This window comes from Bison bison, unplaced genomic scaffold, assembly GCF_000754665.1.
Source record: "Bison bison bison isolate TAMUID 2011002044 unplaced genomic scaffold, Bison_UMD1.0 scf7180017864508, whole genome shotgun sequence".
Classification (NCBI taxonomy): Eukaryota; Metazoa; Chordata; class Mammalia; order Artiodactyla; family Bovidae; genus Bison; species Bison bison.
The window spans coordinates 3,491,837-3,507,636 of record NW_011495064.1 but is presented as its reverse complement, the minus strand read 5'-3'; the positions used below and the strand labels follow the sequence as shown (position 1 = coordinate 3,507,636).

Here is a 15,800-nt window from a genome sequence, read left to right as displayed (position 1 = left end):
ACACACGTAAATCTGTGGCTGATTCATGTTGATGTGTAGCAGAAACCAACACAATACTGTAAAGCAATTACCTTCCAATTAAAAAAAAAAACAAACCAACTGCTGTGGCCATGCCAACTTTTAGCAACCACCACCCATAATTATCAGCCAGCAGCCACTGACATGGAAGCAAGACCCTCCTCCATCAAAGTTTATAACTCACTGAAGGCTCAGATGGTGTTAACATCTTTTAGCCATAAAATGTTTTTAAACTAAGATACATAGTTTTTTTCACACCTAATGCCAATTGCACACTTAACAGACTGCAACATAAACATAACTTTTATATGCACTGAGAAACCAAACCATTTGCATGCCTCACTTTATCACGGTGGTCTGGAGCCGAGGCGTGCCTGTCCTGTATGCTTGCCTGCGAGTGTCAGCCACCAGGTGCTTTAGTCATTGATTAACCTATCAAATCTCTGGCAACTAACTCTATGAGGCACATAGTATTTTTTATTTGCATTTTACGGTTTACAGAGAAAACTGAGGCCAAGAGAGTCAGTGTTCGCCCCCCCCAATCTGGCACCCAGACAGCTGGCTCTGGGTCCACTCTCCTCATGCCCTGCACGAGTGACTTTCACTGAAGAGAACAACAGACTGGATCTCAGGAGCCTCATTCTCTTTGGGTGACACGCATGGTGCCAAGACACCATCCTCAGCACAGGGCCCAGCTGGAGAGATGCAAGCAGCCTTCTTCAGGGGGTTCCACCATCCCGGGGCAAAAATTAAAGGTGGAAAAGCCCACATTAAGTTGCCTCCCCTCTTCCCATGAGGAATGGGTGAGGGATGCCTGGGGCATTGCCCGCCCATTCCTGCTGAGACACAGACACCAAATGAGGAACTTCTACACATTTCCCAGCCCATGATATTTGAGCTGGGAATGGCTGACACCAGTGGGCAGGCAGCATTGCTACGAAGGTCCCGGAGAGACAACCACTGAATATAAATCCATCAGGCCACATGAGGAAGCCTGAGCCTCAACACAGAATATTGGTCAACAGTCTTTTTGGATTTTGAGAACCAAAGCTCAGGTTCGAGATGGCCACCTGGGAGCAGAGAGGATCCCCTTCCTTCCAGAAAACTACAGAAATGACAAAGTCCTCCCATGCTTTAAACTTCTACAGAAGAAGCTCAGTTCTCAGTGAGCAGATGATTCAATAATGAACAGAAGAAAGCAGAGCCTTGGAAGATCCCTCAAACACTGGCTGCGTGACTTAACCTTAAGACAGAACATTTGAGGGGTCCAGGAGGCAACCAGGAGAAAGGGCTAAGAGGCACACAGAGAAAGGGCAGCTGGAGAGACTCAAGTTCCTCATCTGACCGGGTAAAATGCTCACAAGATATGGGGCCCTGGCTGGCTGACTACAAACACTGATACACGCCCCAAGACAGACGCTCCCCGCAAAAGGCCAAGGTGGACCACATACCTGCCAATACCAACCAGGAAGCCGGAGAAAGCTCCAGTGTTCTCATTTTAGTTAGCAGGCTTGAGAACCCTCACCAATGACACGGATGCTAGAGGACCTAATTTCTAGAACATTCCTAAAAATGCAATTGGAGTTAAAATTCCTGTCTTCTCACTTCAGTTTTTTTTTAAACTGTTTGAATGTATCCTATGAGAAAAGTACCGTGTGATCGTCCCTCACAAATGCCTGAGCAGGTCTAACTATTTTCAGAGCTGAGACAATCCTTTGGTTTCTGCCAAACAATGAACTAGAACTCAGCGAATCTGAAATGGACTCTGAAAAGCTCCCCTCTTCTAATTCCTCCTTTGGCTGAATGTCCTTGAGGTAACTGAGGGTTGACAAAGAAGGCAGGGGTTAATGGCTTTACAGAAAGTATGTGCTACTTACTACACCATCTGTTACTTACTAACAGAAGTTGACGATATTAAGAAGAGATGGCAAGAATACACAGAAGAACTATACAAAAAAGGTCTTCATGACCCAGATAACCACGATGCTGTGATCACTCACCTAGAGCCAGACATCCTGGGGTGCAAAGTCAAATGGGCCTTAGGAAGCATCACTATGAACAAAGCTAGTGGAGGTGATGGAATTCCAGTTGAGCTATTTCAAATCCTAAAAGACAATGCTGTGAAAGCGCTGCACTCAATGTGCCAGCAAATTTGGAAACTCAGCAGTGGCCACAGGACTGGAAAAGGTCAGTTTTCATTCCAATCCCAAAGAAAGGCAATGCCAAAGAATGTTCAACCTACCACACAATTGCACACATCTCACACACTTCAAGCTAGATTCAGAAAAGGCAGAAGAACCAGAGATCAAATTGCCAACATCCGTTGGATCATTGAAAAAGCAAGAGAATCTCAGAAAAACATCTACTTCTGCTTTACTGACTACGCCAAAGCCTCTGACTGTGTGAAAAGTGAAGTCACTCAGTCTTGTTTGACACTTTCCGACCCCATGGACTATAGCCTACCAGGCTCCTCCGTCTATGGGATTTTCCAGGCAAGAGTACTGGACTGGGTTACCATTTCCTTCTCCAGGGAATCTTCCCAACTCAGGGATTGAACCCGGGTCTCCCTGACTGTGTGGATCACCACAAACTGCGGAAAATTCTTAAAAGAGATGGGGCTATCAGACCACCTTATGTGCCTCCTGAGAATCTGTATGAAGGTTAAGAAGCACGTTAGAACTGGACATGGAACAATGGACTGGTTCCAAATCAGGAAAGGAGTACAACAAGGCTATATAATGTCACCCTGCTTATTTAATTCCTATGCAGAGTACATCATGCAAAATGCCAGGCTGGATGAAGCACAAGCTGGAATCAAGACTGCCAGGAGAAATATCAATAATCTCAGATACGCAGCTGACACCACCCTTATGGCAGAAAGCGAAGAGGAACTAAAGAGCCTCTTGATGAAAGTGAAAGAGGAGAGTGAAAAAGTTGGCTTGAAACTCAACATTCATAAAACTAAGATCATGGCATTTGGCCCCATCACATGGCAAATAGATGAGGAAACAATGGAAACAGTGAGAGACTATTTTTTTGAGCTCCAAAATCACTGCAGATGGTGACTGCAGCCATGAAATTAAAAGACACTTGCTCCTTGGAAGAAGAGCTATGATCAACCTAGACAGCATATTAAAAAGCAGAGACATTACCTTGCCAACAAAGGTTCGTCTACTCAAAGCTGTGGTTTTGCCAGTAGTCATGTATGGATGTGAAAGCTGGACTATAAAGAAAGCTGAGGGGGCAGTCCTAACATGATGGAGGAATAGGATGGGGAGACCACTTTCTCCCCCACAAATTCATCGAAAGATCATCTGAACGCTGAGCAAATTCCACAAAGCAACTTTTGAACACTGGCAGAGGAAACCAGGCACCCAGAAAGGCAGCCCATTGTCTTCAAAAGGAGGTAGGACAAAATATAAAAGATAAAAAGAGAGATAAAAGAGTTAGGGATGGAGACCCATCCCAGGGAGGGAGTTGTTAAAGAGGAGAAGTTTCCAAACACCAGGAAACCCTCTCACCCGCGGGTCTGTGGGGAGTTTTGGAATCTCCGAAGGCAACATAACCAGGAGGAAAAATAAATAAATAAATAAATAAATAAAACCCACAGACGACGTGCCTAACGGCAACTCCCAGCGGAGTTGCTGGGATCCAGCCCAGCTGGGCTGGGATCAGCCCAGACGCTGGGATCCACCACCAGCAAGCGGGGGCTGAACAGGGAGGCGCGTCCTGCACTGCTTAGGGTAAGGACTGGCACTGAATGCCCTGAGGGCAATCTGAGGGAGATAACGTGAGATAGCAACCCAGACTGTGCATAGCCAGAGAAAAAAGAGAGAGAAAGAACTTTTCCGCAAAAAGCTCTAACCTAGGGCACTGCCAGGCCCGCTCACAGAACAAAGGACTGAGCGAATACCAGAGGAGAGCTAGCCAGCTGCGGACCGGCCCATGCCCCACCAGAGGCAGGGAAGCAGGCGGGCTGCAGCCAGAGCTGGAGAGGGGCAATCTCGGCCCCAGGGATGGCATCCTCTACCAAACTGCGAGCAGGCTCCCAATTGCTAACCAAGTCTTCCTGGGATTCTGGATGGTTGACATCCACCAGGAGGGTCGCAGCCAGAGATCAGCTCCCCAGAGGAGACACACAGCACACCTGAGACTGCGAAACTGAGAGGCTGGGACGGGGGAGGCGATAAGACGCCCTGCCCCACCTGGGGAGAGCGCGCTTGCCAAGCACCTGGGCGCCTGAGCTGCTCAGACCTGGGAAGGGCACAAACGCAGGCCCAACTGAGTCTGCGCCTTTGTGGAGTACCCAAGAACCTGAACCTGAGGGGCTTAGACCTGGGAAGTGCACGCAGCCCAGGGCCCCCTTTAGACAGTCCCCCTGCAGAACAACCTGGAGCCTGAGCAGTGTAGACCGGGAAAGCACACACGCCGTGAGTGGAGGCAAACCCAGTGTGGCCCAGACACTGCGAGCACTCCCCACACACGCCAGTGATATTTGTTTGCAGTGCTCCTCCCTCCCCACAGCACAACTGAACAAGTTAGCCTAAACAAGTGACCCCCTTCGCCCCCCTGTGTCAGGGCGGAAGTTAGATACTGAAGAGACTTGCAAACAGAGGAAGCCAAAATAAACAAAGAACAGGGAACCGCTTTGGAAGTGACAGGTGCAACAGATTAAAACCCTGTAGTTAGCACCAACTACACTGGAAGGGGCCTACAGACCTTGAGAAGTATAAGCTAGAACAAGGAACTATCTGAAACTGAACTGACCCCACACTGCCCACAACAGCTCCAGAGAAATTCCTAGATATATTTTTACTATTATCACTTTTTAAACTAAAAAAAAAAATTTTAGTCCTTTATTACTCCTTTAATTTTCATTTTTGTAACCTATTACCTTGCAAAAAAAATACCCTACTTTTAAAGAAAATTATATATATATTTTTTATAATTTTTGTGATTTAGTTTTGTTTTTTTAATATTGTACTTTTGAGAGTCTAACCTCTACTCTAGATTTTTAATCTTTGCTTTTTAGTATTTGTTATCAATTTTGTACCTTTAAGAATCCAATCTTTATTTAGTACCTATTTTTACTTAGGAGTATAATTACTGGCTTGATTGCCCTCTTCCCCTTTTGACTCTCCTTTTTCTCCCCTAGTCACCTCTATCTCCTCCCTCCCCCTTCTCTTCTCTACCCAACACTGTGAATCTCTTTGTGTGTTCCGGGCTGTGGAGAACACTTAGGGAACTGATTACTGACTGGCTCTCTCTCGCTCCTTTTGATTTCCCCTCTTCTCCTCCTGGCCACCTCTGTCTCCTTGGTCCCTCTTCTCTTCTCTGTTTAACTCCGTGAATGTCTCTGAGGGATCCAGACTGTGGAGAGCACACAGGGAAGTGATTACTGGCTAGCCTGCTCTCTCCCCTTTTGATTCCCCCTCTTCTCCTCCTGGTCACCTCCATCTCCCTTATCTCCCTCCTCCCTCTTCTCTTCTCCATGTAACTCAGCGAACCTTTCTGGGTGTCCCTCACTGTGGAGAATCTTTTCTCCATTAACCTAGATGTTTTATCATCTGTGCTATACAGATGCAGAAGTCTTGAGGCTACTGTAAGAATAAGACTGAAAACCAGAGGCAGGAGGCTTAAATCTAAAACCTGAGAACACCAGAGAACTCCTGACTCCAGGGAACATTAATCGATAAGAGCGCATCCAAAAGCCGCCATAGATAGATAGATAGTGAAGTCGCTCAGTCGTGTTCAACTCTTTGCGACCCCATGGACAGTAGCCAACCAGGCTTCTCCGTCCATGGGATTTTCCAGACAAGAATACTGGAGTGGGTTCCCATTTCCTTCTCCAGGGGATCTTCCTGACCCAAGGAGCGAACCCGGGTCTCCCACATTGTAGGCAGACGCTTTACCGTCTGAGCCACCAGGGAAGTCCAAAAGCCTCCATACCTACACTGAAACCAAGCTCCACCCAAAGGCCAACAAGTTCCAGAGCAAGACACACCATGCAAATTCTCCAGCAATGTAGGAACACAGCCCTGAGCTTTAACATACAGGCTTCCCAAAGTCACACCAAACCCACAGACATCTCAAAACTCACTACTGGACACTTCATTGCACTCCAGAAAGAAGAAATCCAGCTCCACCCACCAGAACATGGACACAAGCTTCCCTAACCAGGAAACCTTGACAAGCCACTCGTCCAACCCCACCCACAGGGAGGAACCTCCACAATGAAGAGGAACCACAAACTGCCAGAATACAGAAAGGCCACCCCAAACACAGCAACCTAAACAAAATGAAAAGGCAGAGAAATACTCAGCAGGTAAAGGAACATGATAAATGCCCACCAAACCAAACAGAAGAGGAGCAGATAGGGAGTCTACCTGGAAAAGAATTCATAATAATAATAGTAAAAATGATCCAAAATCTTGAAAACAGAATGGAGTTACAGATAAACAGCCTGGAGACAAGGACTGAGAAGATGCAAGAAATGTTTAACAAGGACCTAGAAGAAAAAAAAAAGAGTCAATCAATAATGAATAATGCAATAAATGAGATTTAAAAAAAAACCTCTGGAGGGAACCAGCAGTAGAATAACTGAGGCAGAAGATAGGATAAGTGAGGTGGAAGATAGAATGGTGGAAATAAATAGAGTAGAGAGGGAAAAAAAAAAGAATTAAATGAAGACAACCTCAGAGACCTCTGGGACAATGTCAAAAGCCCCAACATTCGAATCATAGGAGTCCCAGAAGAAGAACACAAAAAGAAAGGCCATGAGAAAATACTTGAGGTGATAATAGCTGAAAACGTCTCTAAAATGGAGAAGGAAATAGCCACCCAAGTCCAAGAAACTCAGAGTCCCAAATAGGATACACCCAAGGTGAAACACCTCAAGACACATATTAATCAAATTAACAAAGATCAAACACAAAGAACAAATATTAAAAGCAGCAAGGGAAAAACAACAAATAACACACAAGGGGATTCCCATAAGGATAACAGCTGATCTTTCAACAGAAACTCTTCAGGCCAGAAGGGAATGGCAGGACATACTTAAAGTGATGAAAGAGAAAAACCTACAAACCAGATTACTGTACCCAGCAAGGATCTCATTCAAATACGAAGGAAAAATCAAAAGCTTTACAGAAAACCAAAAGCTGAGAGAATTCAGCACCACCAAACCAGCTCTCCAACAAATGCTAAAGGATCTTCTCTAGACAGGAAACACAGAAAAGGTGTATAAGCTTGAACCCAAAACAACAAAGTAAATGGCAACGGGATCATATTTATCAATAATTACCTTAAATGTAAATGGGTCGAACGCCCCAACCAAAAGACAAAGACTGGCTAAATGGATACAAAAACAAGACCCCTATATATGCTGTCTACAAGAGACCCACCTCAAAACAAGGGACACACAGACTCAAAGTGAAGATATTTCACGTAAATGGAGACCAAAAGAAAGCAGGAGTAGCAATACTCATATCAGATAAAACAGACTTTGAAATAAAGGCTGTGAAAAGAGACAATGAAGGACACTACATAATGATCAAAGGATCAATCCAAGAAGATAAAACAATTATAAATATACATGAACCCCACATCAGAGCACCAAAATATGTAAGGCAAATGCAAACAAGTATGAAAGGGGAAATTAACAGTAACACAGTAATAGTGGGAGACTTTAATACCCAACTCACACCAATGGATATATCAACTAAACATAAAATTAGCAAGGAAACACAAACTTTAAATGATACAATGAACCAGTTAGACCTAATTGATATCTATAGGACATTTTACCCCAAAGCAATGAATTTCACATTTTTCTCAAGTGCACACAGAACTTTCTCCAGGATAGATCACATCCTGGACCATAAATCTAGCCCTGGTAAATTCAAAAAATTGAAATCATTCCAAGCATCATTTCTGATCACAATGCAATAAGATTAGATGTCAACTGCAGGAAAAAAGCTATTAAAAATACAAACATATGAAGGCTAAACAACACGCTTCTGAATAACCAACAAATCACAGAAGAAATCAAAAAGGAAATCAAAATATGCATAGAAACAAATGAAAACAAAACAACCCAAAACCTAAGGGACTCAGTAAAAGCAGTGCTAAGGGGAAGGTTCATAGCAATACAAGCCTACCTCAAGAAACAGAAGAGAAATCAAATAAATAACCTAACTCTACACCTAAAGCAACTAGAAAAGGAAGAAATGAAGAACCCCAGGGTTAGTAGAAGGAAAGAAATCATAAACATTAGGGCAGAAATAAATGCAAAAGAAATAAAAGAGACCACAGCAAAAATCAACAAAGCTAAAAGCTGGTTCTTTGAGAAGATAAATAAAATAGACAAACCATTAGCCAGGCTCATCAAGAAACAAAGGGAGAAGAATCAAATCAACAAAATTAGATATGAAAATGGAGAAATCGCAACAGACAACAAAGAAATACAAAGGATCATAAGAGACTACTATCAGCAACTGTATGCCAATAAAATGGACAACTTGGAAGAAATGGACAAATTCTTAGAAAAGTATAACTTTCCAAAACTGAACCAGGAAGAAATAGAAAATCTTAACAGACCCATCACAAGCACAGAAATCAAAATTGTAATCAGAAATCTTCCAGCAAACAAAAGCCCAGGACCAGAAGGCTTCACAGCCGAATTCTACCAAAAATTTAGAGAAGAGCTAACACCTATCCTGCTCAAACTCTTCCAGAAAACTGCAGAGGGAGGTAAACTTCCAAACTCATTCTATGAGGCCACTATCACCCTAATACCAAAACCTGACAAAGATGCCACAAAAAAGAAAACTACAGGCCAATATCACTGATGAACATAATCCTTAACAAAATCCTAGCAAACAGAATCCAACAACATATTAAAAAGATCATACACCATGACCAAGTGGGCTTTATCCCAGGAATGCAAGGATTCTTTAATATCCACAAATCAATGTAATACACTATGTTAACAAATTGAAAGATAAAAACCATGATTATCTGAACAGATGCAGAGGAAGCCTTTGACAAAATTTAACATCCATTTATAATAAAAACCCTCCAGAAAGCAGGAATAGAAGGAACATACCTCAACATAATAAAAGCTATATATGACAAACCCACAGCAAATATTATCCTCAATGGTGAAAAATTGAAAGCATTTCCCCTAAAGTCAGGAACAAGACAAGGGTGCCCACTCTCACCACTACTATTCAACATAGTTTTGGAAGTTTTGGCCACAGCAATCAGAGAAGAAAAAGAAATAAAAGGAATCCAGATTGGAAAAGAAGAAGTAAAACTCTCACTGTTTGCAGATGACATGATCCTTTACATGGAAAACCCTAAAGACTCCCCCAGAAAATTACTAGAGCTAATCAATGAATATAGTAAAGTTGCAGGATATAAAATTAACACACAAAAATCCCCTGCATTCCTATACACTGAGAAAACAGAAAGAGAAATTAAGGAAACAATTCCATTCACCATTGCAACGAAAAGAATAAAACACTTAGGAATAAATCTACCTAAAGAAACAAAAGACCTATATATAGAAAACTATGAAACACTGATAAAGTGCTTATAGTGCTTATAGTGCAGGTAGAAATAAAAAAAATTAAAAAAAAAAAAAAAACCACTGATGATAGAAATCAAAGATGACACAAATAGATGGAGAAATGTATCATGTTCATGGATGGGAAGAATCACTATAGTGAAAATGAGTATTCTACCCAAAGCAATATATAGATTCAATGCAATCCCTATCAAGCTACCAATGGTATTTTTCAGAGAACTAGAACAAATAATTTCACAATTTGTATGAAAATACAATAAAACTTGAATAGCCAAAGCCATCTTGAGAAAGAAGAATGGAACTGGAGGAATCAACCTGCCTGACTTCAGACTATACTATAAAGCTATAGTCATCAAGACAGTATGGTACTGGCACAAAGACAGAAATATAGATCAATGGAACAAAACAGAAAGCCCAGAGACAAATCCACGCACCTAATGGCACCTTATCTTCGACAAAGGAGGCAAGAATATACAGTGGAGAAAAGACAATCTCTTTAATAAGTGGTGCTGGGAAAACTGGTCAACCACTTGTAAAAGAATGAAACTAGAACACTTTCTAACACCATACACAAAAATAAACTCAAAATGGATTAAAGATCTGAATGTAAGACCAGAAACTATAAAACTCCTAGAGGAAAACATAGGCAAAACACTCTCTGACATAAATCACAGCAGGATCCTCTATGACCCACCTACCAGAGTAATGGAAATAAAAGCAACAATAAACAAAGGGGACCTAATTAAACTTAAAAGCTTTTGCACAATGAAGGAAACCATAAGCAAGGTGAAAAGACAGCCTTCAGGAGGAGAAAATAACAGCAAACAAAGAAACTGACAAAGAATTAATCTCAAAAATATACAAGCAGCTCCTGCAGCTCAATTCCACAAAAATAAACGACCCAATGAAAAACTGGGCCAAAGAACTAAACAGACATTTTTCCAAAGAAGACATACAGATGGCTAGCAAACACATGAAAAGAGGCTCAACATCACTCATTATCAGAGAAATGCAAATCAAAACCACAATGAGGTACCATTTCACGCTGGTCAGAATGGCTGCTATCAAACAGTCTACAAGCAATAAATGCTGGAGAGGGTGTGGAGAAAAGGGAACCCTCTTACACTGTTGGTGGGAATGCAAACTAGTACAGCCACTATGGAGAACAGTGTGGAGATTCCTTAAAAAACTGGAAATAGAACTGGCATATAACCCAGCAATCCCACTACTGGGCATACACATTGAGGAAACCAGAATTGAGAGAGACACGTGTACCCCAATGTTCATCGCAGCACTGTTTACAACAGCTAGGACATGGAAGCAACCTAGATGTCCATCAGCAGACAAATGGATAAGAAAGCTGTGGTACATATACACTATGCAGTATTACTCAGCCATTAAAAAGAATACATTTGAATCAGTTCTAATGAGGTGGATGAAACTGAAGCCTATTATACAGAGTGAAGTAAGCCAGAAAGAAAAACACCAGTACTGTATACTAACACATATATATGGAATTTTGAAAGATGGTAACGATAACCCTGTATGTGAGACAGCAAAAGAGACACAGATGTGTAGAACAGTTTTTTGGACTCTGCGGGAGAAGGCAAGGGTAGGATGATTTGAGAAAATAGCATTGAAACATGTAGATTATCATATGTGAAACAGATCACCAGTCCAGGTTCGATGCATGAGACAGGGTGCTCAGGGCTGGTGCACTGGGATGACCCTGAGGGATGGGATGAGGAGGGAGGTGGAAAGGGGGTTCAGGATGGGGAACACATGTACACCCGTGGCAGATTCATGTCAATGTATGGCAAAAACCACTACAATAATGTAAAGTAACTAGCCTCCAATTAAAATAAATAAATTTTTTAAAAAGTTGAGAGCTGAAGAATCGATACTTTTAACTGTGGTGTTGGAGAAGACTCCTGAGAGTCCCTTGGATTGCAAAGAGATCAAAGCAATCAATTCTAAAGGAGAACAGTCCTGAATATTCATTGGAAGGACTGATGCTGGAGCTCCAATATTTTGGCCACCTGATGTGAAGATCTGACTCATTGGAAAAGACGCTGATGCTGAGAAAGACTGAAGGCAGGAAGATAAGGGGACGACAGAGGATGAGACGGTTGGATGGCATCACCGATTCAATGGACATGAGTTTGACTAAGCTCTGGGATTTGGTGATGGACAGGGAAGCCTGGTGTGCTGCAGTCCATGGGGTCGCAAAGAGTCAGACACGACTGAGGAACTGAACTGAACTGAACTACACCTCCATAAGTCTACACTCCTCCTGGAAACGTGTGCACAAAACAATCAGCTGTCACCTCAGGTCTGCACATTGACTGAGGGGCACCTCACCGGGGAAAGGGCCTCTTCCAGACTCTAAAGTTCCAGAACAAACCACAATCTGAAGAGAGAAAGGAATGGGGCCTGAAATGGTAACTGCCAAGATGCCAGGGCCTTCCGCCTCAGGGAATTCAGAGGGACCCCTGCCTCATACCCTTGGCAGAGAGACAAGAAGGGGACTGATTTCTAAAACCTCAGGCACCACGGAGGCTACAGTATGCTCTACGTTCATGAGCAGAGGAATGAAGAAGAGGGCTGGGTTAATGAGGACTTCAGTGAGGAAACACAAAGCTAGCTGCCAAAGGACTGCATTGCATAGGAGAAGCAGAGAGTTCAGGTGACACAGGAAAGATAAGGCTATCCTGCCCTGAGAATGGCCCTCACTGTCCACAGGAATCAGAAGGTCAAGGGGACCAAAGAGTCCTCCATTCAACCTCCACACTGTACCCCCACCCACTACCTTCTAGAAGGGGGCTCTCCAGAGCTGCCCCAAGGCCACCACCCCAGCCTGCACTGTGGCTGTCCCTCCCTACCAGCAACTTCCTACCAACATTTAGACCTAAGCCTACTGGACTCCCGCATACTAGAACCAAAGAGCAGGGCGTTCCTGGTGGTCCAGTGGTTAGCTAAGATCCACGCTTCTGGCTGCAGGGGCTGCAGTTCGATCCCTGGTCAGGGAACTAAGATCCCACATGCCACACAGCCTAATTAAATACATAAATAAAAACAGCAGAGGAAGGGGACATATGTAAAATTATAGCTGGAGTTACTGTACAGCAGAAACCAACACAACATTGTAAAACAATTTTCCTCTAATTAAGAATGTTTTAAAAGCTAATGAAGAAAAGGCGCGAAACCACCACCAGAGCAGAAGGCCTCCCGCCCTGCCGGGCCTCTCCGAGCCACCGCTCTCTAGTCTCCTTGGGCCGTCCTCCTTCACTGCTGGCCCCCACCCCGGCTTCCCCACGCCATGCCACAACTGCTCTTGCAAGGTCAAGGGTATCCTGGTTGTTGGATCCAAAGGACATGATGTAAGCCTCCTCTCCTGATCACTCTCCTTCCCTCAGCTTCCAGGACATTCCAGGGCCCTGGCTGTCCTCAGTACCCGTCCTCACTGCCCATCCACCCCTGCCCTGCTAGTGCCTCTCTTTCGGCTTTCTAGGATCACTCCCCAGGACCACCTCCCTACCGACATCGAGATCCTTCCCTCCTGCTTGAGACTTTCACTTGTGCTTCACTGCACATGGGCTGCTCCTAGCAACCCACGTCTCAGGCCACTGCACACAAATTCCAGTGTTCACAACAAACTCATCTGCCCGCCCCCGCCCCAACCCCAAGCCCTCTCTTCCCTGCGTGTGCTCCGTCTCAGGGAAAGGCAGGGCCACCACCAAGCCAAACCCACATTCATCCCCAGCTCCTCCTTCCGCCTCACAGCCCCTCTGCTGCTGCTGCTAAGTCGCTTCAGTCGTGTCCAACTCTGTGCAACCCCAGAGACGGCCGCCCACCAGGCTCCCCTGTCCCTGGGATTCTCCAGGCAAGAACACTGGAGTGGGTTGCCATTTCCTTCTCCAATGCATGAAAGTGAAAAGTGAAAGTGAAATCACTCAGTCGTGTCCGACTCCTAGCGACCCCATGGACTGCAGCCTACCAGGCTCCTTGGTCCATGGGATTTTCCAGGCATGAGTACTGGAGTGGGTTGCCATTGCCTTCTCCCACAACCCCTCAGCAAACCACAAAATCCTAAGCCCACCTTCCAAGGCCTTCTTGGGTGTTCCTTTCTATGCTCACTGAGCACCCTTGTTCAGGCTACCATCACCTCACTGGGCCCCCCAACCACGGGGACCCCCCTACTCTGGTCTCCACACCAGTCAGTGATCTGTGGAAACCACTTAAACAGGGTGCTATGCTCTGCCTGCAGCCACCACCCTGGTGGTCAAGCCTGGCCTCAAGCTGAAAGATGGCAGGGGCAAGATGGTACCCTCCCCTGCTGACTCCAGGGCCAGGCCAGCTGGCCACACAGCCACAAGAACCACCACTGCCTCAGAAAATACCGTATTACTCAGAGATGGAGCATTTGCTCCTGGGAGGCTCTGCCTGCCGGGATCCCGGGCTCCTCTCCCCAGAGCAGGGCTGCATGGCTACATTCTGAGGAAACAAGTAGAAGTATCCAGAGATTCTCCAGTGCAGCAGCCAGAGCTGCCCATCAAAGTCTCCCACCCAATCCCGAGAAACAGTAGTAACAGTAACTGCCTAATTCTTTAAAACCCCAGCCTTTTGAAAGGATTAAAGTGTGCCCACTAGTGGCTGGCATGCTGCTGCTGCCGCTAAGTTGCTTCAGTCATGTCTGACTCTGTGCGGCCCCATAGACAGCAGCCCACCAGGCTCTGCGGTCCCTGGGATTCTCCAGGCAAGAACACTGGAGTGGGTTGCCATTTCCTTCTCCATTGCGTGAAAGTGAAAAGTGAAAGTGAAGCCGCTCAGTCACGACCGACTCATGGACTGTAGCCCACCAGGCTCCTCCATCCGTGGGATTTCCTAGGCAAGAGTACTGGAGTGCCTTGCCATTGCCTTCTCCAAGCGGCTGGCACACAGCAGTACTAATGGTCACTATGGCAGAGCTTTGCCTCCCTGCCCTGACAGTCCAGGGGCTCACAGGGAACCTCCTATGGGATCCTGGGACCTGGAGACTTCACAGATGTCAGGAAGTCATTATGAGGGGGCCTTGCTCACTTCTCGGCCTCAATTATGCAGTCCTTATGGTCAAGCTCATTCAGAGTCCACAAGTGTCCCCACAGAAGTTCAGGTGTGAGAAGCATGACCAAGCTCTGGGGAGGACCTCAAGCCCAATCACAGAGAGGGAGACCGCAGGGGAACCCGAACCTTCACAATGGGAGGGTCTCAGTTTTCACCTGAACGCAGGTGAAAGGAGAGGACAAAAATGTGGAGTTAAGAGAACTTGAGCCCTTACTTGGGTTATTGTTTTTTTTAAAGGAAGGGGAGACTGACTGGCCTCCATCAAGTTGCTTCTGGTTAAAGTGGAAGTTTCTTTCACACTACAGGAAGTAATAATCAATCATACCCTTTTCTGTAACCAGGAAGGCAATAGCCCATCACTGACCTTAACAACGACACGCTGGAAACATCACAGGTTCAGCTAATTTGGTATTACACATGGGCAAACAGCAGCGTCCAGGTATCTAGACTGTATACTCTATGTTCTTTCAGTTTGTATCCGAGTCTGGACCTGCCACAAAGCCCAAGCCCACAAAAATGACCCGGTAAAAAGCTGGAGAGTTAGTCAAGTACACATATCTCCCCAAACTGGGGGCATGCCCGGAAAAGATTTTTGTTATCTATAGTACTGTCATTTTCGGAACCAAAGGCAAGATCATTCGGAGCTAAAAAACCATCATCTTCATTAAAAGGCCGCGCAGAGGCCTCCCTGTCGTCCACCGGGTTGGGACCTTTCCCCAAGGCTTCCCTAAACCCCACTCTTTCTCTGGGGAGAGAGAGCTGACATTCGAGTCCCCTCCGCGATTCCCCAACAGTTACCTCCCCAACAGTTACCTCGCTTGAACTCCTCCAGGACGGCGTCCAGCTTGGTGTCGTTGAAGACGAAGTGGAGTGGGTGATTGTAGAAGCGGGTGATGGTGCTGAGCGGCGTGCAGTCTTCGGGGTCCACGAAAGCCAAGTCCTTGAGGTAGAGCATGTCCACGATGTTGGAGCGCTCGTCCTCGTAAACAGGGATGCGCGTGTGGCCGCTCTGCATGATGCTGGCCAGAACGCCGAAGTCCAGCACGGTGCTGGCATCCAGCATGAAGCAGTCCTCGAGGGGCGTGAGCAC

At 45.2% G+C, this 15,800-nt stretch overlaps 1 protein-coding gene across 1 annotated transcript in view; it reads right to left on the bottom strand.

Annotated features, from left to right (window-relative positions):
* Nucleotides 1-15,794, bottom strand: part of CNNM3 (cyclin and CBS domain divalent metal cation transport mediator 3) — a 32,648-nt gene extending 16,854 nt beyond the window's left edge. The window contains exon 1 of the mRNA XM_010829601.1: nt 15,524-15,794. Coding sequence (XP_010827903.1) covers nt 15,524-15,773 — 250 coding nt within the window. The 5' untranslated portion in view covers nt 15,774-15,794. The remainder of the gene's footprint in view (nt 1-15,523) is intronic.
* Nucleotides 15,795-15,800: the final 6 nt, after the last annotated feature.